This window comes from Zophobas morio, unplaced genomic scaffold (assembly GCF_036711695.1).
Source record: "Zophobas morio isolate AGI-343-1 ecotype UQ-CSIRO unplaced genomic scaffold, CSIRO_AGI_Zmor_V1 ptg000002l, whole genome shotgun sequence".
Classification (NCBI taxonomy): domain Eukaryota; kingdom Metazoa; phylum Arthropoda; class Insecta; order Coleoptera; family Tenebrionidae; genus Zophobas; species Zophobas morio.
In genome coordinates this window covers 7,086,990-7,095,225 of record NW_026972107.1, presented here as the reverse complement: position 1 = coordinate 7,095,225, position 8,236 = coordinate 7,086,990, and the positions used below count along the sequence as shown (strand labels likewise).

General features: G+C 38.0%; 1 protein-coding gene across 1 annotated transcript; it reads right to left on the bottom strand.

Moving 5' to 3' along the window:
• Window positions 1-4,957: 4,957 nt before the first annotated feature.
• On the bottom strand, window positions 4,958-6,536 carry LOC135121264 (uncharacterized). Its single transcript, XM_064045875.1, has 4 exons — window positions 6,428-6,536; window positions 5,875-5,972; window positions 5,198-5,351; window positions 4,958-5,025 (listed from the first exon to the last, which is right to left on the bottom strand). The coding sequence occupies exons 1-4, from the start codon at window positions 6,534-6,536 to the stop codon at window positions 4,958-4,960; spliced, it is 429 nt and encodes a 142-aa protein (XP_063901945.1).
• Window positions 6,537-8,236: the final 1,700 nt, after the last annotated feature.

Sequence of the window (8,236 nt, the reverse complement as noted above, 5' to 3'; positions counted from 1 at the left end):
CCCAAAAGACAAAATAAATAATTGGTTTGGCAAGCTGTCATTCCTCGTTTACTTTCTTACACATGACTGAAAAAGTTAACCACTAAAGTGACATCTCCATCACAACATTAAACGCAACGTAAAATAAAATTAGCACTGTAGCTAAACAAATTTTAATACTTCACAACAAAATTCCATCAAGCAACAAATGTACCTACAATGTTTGTCCAAAAGCAACGAAAATTTTGCCCTCGCTGTTATTTGAAATAACAGTTCATTGTTTGGCTCGAACTTCCCGGGCCTCTGGCAAAAGGTGTGGGAGAAAAAGCGAATTGAAACTCATAAATATCAATTTTAATGTTAAATTAAAAAATAATAAAAAATAACTTTGTCGCTTTCCCTTTGACATTAATAAAGTTGACGAATGCGAAAAATATGTACAAATTGTTGGAATATATTTTCTCAGTATTCATTACCGAAATTAAATTTCACTATTGTAGCTACAACTGCATTATTGAAATTGCTTGCAGCAGCTAGAAGCTGTTAAATAGAATTTCCAGTGTCCCTTTAATGTGTTATTGAATTTAAACCGTCACGCACGAACGTGATAATAAATTCGTTTCTAATTTAACAAGCTTGTGTCTCTCGTTTCCATTACTTGCGTTGTGTTGATTAATACCTTATCAATACAAATAGTATGAGACTGTATGGAGCGTGAACTATACGGCATGTTGAGAAAACAAGTCAACCGTCAAATTATTAATGTGACTTCCCCTCCTTGCTCCGGCGTCTAGATATTAGTGGCCCTGATTATTTTATAGCTTAGCTACTTTCAATCCAATTTAATTTAGCCGGCGTTATATAAACCTCATCAAGCATCTCCGGAAAAAGAGCTGTACCGTCAGTATCAAATGGAGTCTACGGCCACAGGGGAAATTTTCACTAATGTTGTACGTCGAGGTCCCCGGCGAGTCCCGCGTGACCCAAACTGTTACCGGAACAAAAAGTTTACGCCACACTCATCACACGATACGTACTTTATCAATTATCACGCCATTTTACTGCCATTATTTGGATTACGCCGTTCGCTCACACGTTGATGCTCTTTTGCGCCAGCAAAAACACGTACAGCGGCAACGGCGGAATTTTTTAATGGGCTGAAAAGAGGCCGAACGTCCGCTTTGCACGCTTTTAATTCTGTGATTGAACAGTCGCCGCTGTGATTCTGTTTTTATTTATTTTGTTTTAGTTGGGGCCGTTTTAATTTATGCCGGTGGAGAGGCGCTAGGATTTGCACTGATACGGACGGGCCACCCCGGAAACGGTGGATTCAAAATGGAGTTTAAAATATACAGGTTTCTGTATGCATGAATTATTAATTTTGTTTCATTAGGGAAGAGGATTTTTGCCTTTTTCTATGGAAATTAAATGAAATCGTTATAAAAGTGCTGCGTACGACAACTAGAATTGCAAATTTTCTTTATGTTTTTTGCGGATGCGAAGTACAGGGAACGACGTTCCCAGGCGCTTTAATGATTTTTTTGTTCAATTTATAACGTTACAAGTAATGTAAATAAAGCTTCTTATTAAATTGAGTTCCGTTGAAGTCCTGAAATACATTTTAATTAAATCGTCAGCTAGACCATCAGCACGGGGCTAACATGTCATGTTTTCAGGGGTCGGGTTAATTTTGACCTTTACCGTCACGCTCTGTGTTCGACTTAAGCTCTGCATTTAACACATTCTGAATGTTCGTGCGGTCTGAATTGTAATACTAATAGGTCTATAATCGCATTGTCATACTTCAGCTATAGGAACTTGGACATAAGCAATCCACAGCAGGGACCGTCCAACATTGAATGAGAGCTTTGAGTAGTTAGTTTAAGATTAGTCCGTTGGTCATTTTCTATGTGGCTGTTTGCAACCTGCTTTTCCTGTCCTTTCACCATCTATTGTCTGTCCTCCGTCGTCTGTCTTCCAACATTTATCTTCCATTAACTTTCTTCCAACACCTATCTTCCTTATTTGTCTGTCTGCCATTGTCTTTTACCTAACATCTGGCTCCCTTTGTCTGTATTTGGTCTTATATTCTTAGTTATCCTTTCTCGTCATCTGTATTCCGTCATCTATCTTCTGTATTTTTAGCAATCCATCTTCCTTCTCTCTTTTTGATTCTCATCATTTCTCTTTCTTCTAACTTCTATTTTACGTCGTCGGGCTTTCGCTGTCTGTTATTAATTCTCTATCTCTCCCACGTTATCTGTTCTCAATCATATTTTTCCCGTCTGTCTTCTTCCCTATGTCTTTCGTCCACTGTCATCTATCTTCACTCGTCTAACTTTCACCCCTTTTTTCCAGAGTCTGTCATCATTATCTGTCGTCTCTTGTCTACCTTCCCCTGGGTGTATTCCCTTCTTTTTTTTCTGTTACTTGCTCCTAGTCATATCTCCTTTGTTTTTTGTCTTTTGTTATCTATTTCCAACCGTCTGTCCTTAGTCCTCCGTCTTCCGAGGTCTTTCTACATTTAACTTCCATCGTCTGTTTTTAGTCGTCTATCCCCAGTCGTCTGCCTTCTGTCGTTTATCTTCTGTAGTCTGTCTTCGGTCACTGCTCTTACCATTTTTTTTTCCAAATACTCCCTGACCTCTAGCTTCCATTTTATGTCATCTGTCTTTCTGTGTCTGTTACTAGTTCTCTCTCTATCTCCGTTTTGTCGTCTCTTATTTTTTTTCTCGTATGTCTTCTTTCCTATGTCTCCCGTCTTTTGCTATTTCTCTTCACTCGTTCGTCTAAATTGTTTATTCCTAGTCGTCTGCAGTGCGTCATTTTTCTTCCGTCGTCTCTACCTAAGCATGTCTCCTTAATTTTCTGTCTTTGGTTATCTCTCTCCATAATTCATTCTTCTTTCGTCAAATATTTATTTTCCATTACGTTCCTTTCAACATCTGTCATTTATCTTCCGTCGTCTGCCGTCTCTAATTTGTCTTCCTTTGCCTGCATTCGTACTTATCTCTTTCGCATCGTCTATATTCCGTCATCTGTTTTCAATCATCTATACCAGTGATCTTTCTTCCGTCATTATTCTTCTGTAGTCTATCTTCAGTCACTGTTCTTAGTAATCTATTTTCTATGTTTTTTTCAAAGACTTCATTTCTCTTTCTTCTAGCTTCTCTTTTACGTCGTTTGTCTTCCCTGTTTTGTCATCTATTTTCACTCGTCCGTCTAACTTCAATCGTCTATCCCTTAGTGTTCTTAGCCTATAGTGCATTGTGTTTCTTCCAAAGCCTGCCTTCAATGGTCTTTCTTCCAAAGTCTGCCTTCAATGATCCTTCTTCCAATGTCTGTGATCACTGTCTTCTAAATCTATCTTCCCTTGGATATTTTTCCTTGTTTTCCTACCGTCATCTATTCCTAGTCATGTCCCCTTCGTTTTCTGCCTTTCGTCATCTATTTCCAATTGTCCGTTCCTGGCAGTCTGTCTTTCGTCCTCTTTCATCCAACATTTATCTTTCATTATTTTCATTCCAGTATTTGACGTCCCTTGTCTGTCCTCCATCGTCTGTTTTCAGTCGCGTGTCTCTAGTCATCCCTTTTTCGTCATCTGGTTTCAACATCGTTTGTCTCTAATCGTCTATCTTTTCTCATTTATGTTCCATCGTCTGCCATCTCTGATTTGTTTTTCCTTGTCTGTATTTCGTCATTTATCTTTAGAAACCTTTCATCGTCGTCTGTATTCCATCATTCATATTTAATCGTCTTTCCCCAGTTGTCTGTATTTCACTCTTTATCTTTTGTAGTCTGTTTTCCGTCACTGTTTTTAGTATTCTATCCTCAATTTTTTGCAAAGACTTTTTTCTTCTTTTAATTTCTATTTTACGTCGTCTGGCTTTCCCTCAGTCGTCTATAGGGCGTTGTCTTCCTTCCAATGTCTGTCACCACTATCTGTCCTCTGTTACACCTTCCCTTGGATATTTTCCCTTGTTTTTCTTCCGTTACCTGTTCCTAGTCGTGTCTCCTTCAATTTATGTCTTTCGTCATCTAGTTCCAATCGTCTGTTCGTAGTAGTCTATCTTCCGTCGTGTTTCTTCAAACATTTATCTTCCATTTCCTTCATTCCAGCATCTGTCTTCTCTTGTCTGTCCTCTATCATCTGTTCTCAATCGTCAGTCTAAAGTGTCATTCCTTTTTTGTCGTCGTTTTCAGTCATCTAACTACAACATTGTCTGTTCTAAATCATCTATCTTTCGTCATTTATCTTCTGTTGTCTACCATGTCCAATTTATTTTCATTTGTCTGTATTTCGTCATATATCCCTAGTTATCTCTTTCTCGTCGTCAGCATTCCTTCATCCATAGTTAATCGTCTATCTCCAGTCGTCTGTATTCCGCTTTTTGTCTTCTGTAGTTTGTTTTCGGTCACTCTTTTCAATATCTTATCTTCAATTTTTTTCAAAGACTCTTCATTTTTCTTTCTTTTAGTTTCTATTTTGCGTCGTCTAGCTTTGCCTCAGTCGTCTATGGTGCATTATCATTCTTCCAATGCCTGTCATCACTATCTGTCTTCTATTACACCTTCCCTTGGAAATTTTCCCTTGTTTTTCTTCCGTTACTTGTTCCTAGTCATGTCTCCTTCAATTTCTGTCTTTCGTCATCTAATTCCAATCATCTGTCCCTGGTAGTCTGTCTTCCATAGTCTTTCTACAGACATTTATCTTCCATTTTCTTCATTCCAACATCTGTCTTCCCTTGTTTGTCCTCTTTCATCTGTTCTCAACCGTCGGTCTCAAGTATCATTTCTTTTTCTTCGTCGTATTCAGTCATCTAGCTACAACATCGTCTGTCCTTAATCATCTATCTTTCGTCATTTATCTTCTGTTGTGTGCCCCCAATTTGTTTTCATTTGTCTGTATTTCGTCATATATCCCTAGTTATCTCTTTCTCGTCGTCTGCATTCCTTCATCCATGTCAATCGTCTATCGTCAGTCGTCTGTATTTCGCTTTTTGTCTTCTGTAGTTTTGATTTCGCTCAATCTTTTCAGTATTCTATCTTAAATTTTTTAAAAGACTCCTCATTTTTCTTTCTTTGAGTTTCTATTTTGCGTCGTCTAGCTTTGTCTCAGTCGTCTATAGTACGTTGTCAGTCTTCCAATGTCTGTCATCACTATTTGTCTTCTGTTACACCTTTTCTTGGATATTTTTCCTTGTTTTTCTTCTATTACCTACTCCTAGTCGTGTCTCCTTCAATTTCTGTCTTTCGTCGTCTAGTTCTGATCGTTTGTTTCTGGTAGTCTGTCTTCCGTTATCTTTCTTCAGACATAAATCTTCCATTTCCTTCATTCCAGTATCTGTCTTCTCTTGTCTGTCCTCTATCATCTGTTCTCAATCGTCGGTCTCAAGTGCCATTCCTTTTTCGTCGTCGTTTGCAATCATCTAGCTACAACATTGTCTGTCCTTAATCATCTATCTTTCGTCATTTATCTTCCGTCGTCTGCCAGTCTGCCATATCCAATTTGTTTTCATTTGTCTGTATTCCGTCATATATCCCTAGTTATCTCTTTCTCGTCGTCTGCATTCCTTCATCCATATTCAATTGTCTATCGCCAGTCGTCTGTATTCCGCTTTTTGTCTTCTGTAGTTTGTTTTCGGTCAATCTTTACAGTATTCTATCTTCAATTTTTTTCAAAGACTCTTCATTTTTCTTTCTTTTAATTTCTATTTTGCATCGTCTAGCTTTGTCTCAGTCGTCTATAGTGCGTTGTCACTCTTCCAATGTCTGTCATCATTATTTGTCTTCTGTTACACCTTTCTTTGGATATTTTTCCTTGTTTTTCTTCTGTTACCTACTCCTAGTCGTGTCTCCTTCAATTTCTGTCTTTCGTCGTCTAGTTCTGATTACCTGTTTCTGGTAGTCTGTCTTCCGTCGTCTTTCTACAGATATTGATCTTCCATTTCCTTCATTCCGGCATGTGTCTTCCCTTGTCTGTCCTCTATCATCTGTTCTCAACAGTCGGTATCAAGTATCATTTCTTTTTTGGCGTCGTATTCAGTCATCTAGCTACAACATCGTCTGTCCTTAATCACCTATCTTTCGTCATTTATCTTCTGTTATCTACCCCCAATTTGTTTTCATTTGTCTGTATTTCGTCATATATCCCTAGTTATCTCTTTCTCGTCATCTGCATTTCTTCATCCATGTCAATCGTCTATCGTCAGTCGTCTGTACTCCGCTTTTTGTCTTCTGTAGTTTGTTTTCGGTCAATATTTTCAGTATTCTATCTTCAATTTTTTTCAAAGGCTTTTCATTTTTCTTTCTTTTAATTTCTATTTTGCGTCGTCTAGCTTTGTCTCAGTCGCTTATAGTGCGTTGTGACTCTTCCAATGTCTGTCATCACTATCTGTCTTCTGTTACACCTTTCCTTGGATATTTTTTCTTGTTTTTCTTCTGTTACCTACTCCTAGTCGTGTCTCCTTCAATTTCTGTTTTTCGTGGTCTAGTTCTGATCGTCTGTTCCTAATAGTCTGTCTTCCGTCATCTTTCTTCAGATATAAATCTTCCATTTACTTCATTCCAGCACCTGTCTTCTCTTGTCTGTCCTCTATCATCTGTTCTCAATCGTCGGTCTCAAGTGCCATTTCTTTTTCGTCGTCGTTTTCAGTCATCTAGCTACAACATTGTCTGTCCTTAATCATCTATCTTTCGTCATTTATCTTCCGTCGTCTGCCATATCCAATTTGTTTTCATTTGTCTGTATTGGGTCATATATCCCTAGTTATCTCTTTCTCGTCGCCTGCATTCCTTCATCCATATTCAATTGTCTATCGCCAGTCGTCTGTATTCCGCTTTTTGTCTTCTGTAGTTTGTTTTCGGTCACTCTTTTCAATATTCTATCTTCAATTTTTTTCAAAGACTCTTCATTTTTCTTTCTTTGAGTTTCTATTTTGCGTCGTCTAGCTTTGTCTCAGTTGTCTATAGTGCGTTGTCAGTCTTCCAATGTCTACCATCACTATCTGTCTTCTGTTACACCTTCCCTTGGATATTTTCCCTTGTTTTTCTTCCGTTACCTGTTCCTAGTCGTGTCTCCTTCAATTTATGTCTTTCGTCATCTAGTTCCAATGTTCTGTTCGTAGTAGTCTATCTTCCGTCGTGTTTCTTCAAACATTGATCTTCCATTTCCTTCATTCCAGCATCTGTCTTTCCTTGTCTGTCCCCCATCACCTGTTCTCAATCGTAGGTTTCTAGTGTCTCGTCTGTCTTCAGTCATCTATCTTTCGTCACTTATTTTTTGTGGTCTGCCATCTCCAATTTGTCTTCCTTTGTTTGTATTTCGTCATATATTGCTTGTTATTTCTTTCTCGTCGTCCATATGTCCTCCGTCCATATTCAATCGTCTATCGCTAATCCTCTGTATTCCGCTTTTTATTGTCTGTAGTCTGTTTTCAGTCACTGCTTTTAGTATTCTATCTACAATTTTTTTCAAACACTATTCATTTTTTTTTCTTTTATTTTTTATTTTGTGTCGTCTGGCTTTCCCTATCCTTTATTAGCTCTCTATATATCTCCCCTTTGTTATCTGTTACAAGTCATATTTTTTCTCGTCTATCTTCTTTTCCATAGCTCCCATCTTTTGTAATCTGCCTTCACTCATCTGTCCTCATCTTCTATAGTATGTGCGTTGTCTTTTTTCCAACATCTGCCTTTAATCGTCTTTCTCCTAGTGTCTGTCATCCCCTTGCTCTTCTTTCGTCGTCTGTCCCTCGTCATGTATCCTTCGTTTTCTGTCTTTGGTTATCTATCTCCGTTCATCTCTCCCTGTCTTTCATCATCTGTCTCCAGTCCTAGCATGTGATAATCATATATCTAGTAAAAATGCTTCGGTTCATTAAATAATGTTAAATATATTTACAATTGTATATGTTCAATATTTCCTCAATAAATAACATATGTAGCATTAAAATGTGCTTTATTTAAACGCAAAACAAAATTTCCGCAGAACTGATACTTCGCACTATTCATGAAAACCGAAATGCAGAATTATTGATCTAAGCAAATTGCAGAGAAAAAAACTGTCAGGTGTGGGATTCGAACCTACGCTCTCGCTCGAGAATCAGAGCTTAAAGCTGACATGTTATACAGCTCGGCCAACCTGACCGTACTTAATAGCCATATTTGGTATTTCACATATAAATCGATGAAAAAAAACTGTCAGGTGTGGGATTCCAGCCCACGCTCTCTTTCGAAAAACAGAAGTCAAATTTGA

Excerpts from the sequence above, each read along its gene's own strand:
- LOC135121264 (XM_064045875.1), bottom strand. The coding sequence starts at position 6,536 with ATGGAAGATTTATATCTGAAGAAAGATGACGGAAGACAGACTATTAGG. Across the intron at positions 5,973-6,427 it reads GGAGACACGACTAGGAGTAG|ATGATAGAGGACAGACAAGG; the intron begins GTAACAGAAGAA and ends TGTTGAGAACAG. Across the intron at positions 5,026-5,197 it reads GGAGACACGACTAGGAGTAG|ATAGAATACTGAAAAGATTG; the intron begins GTAATAGAAGAA and ends AAAAAATTTAAG.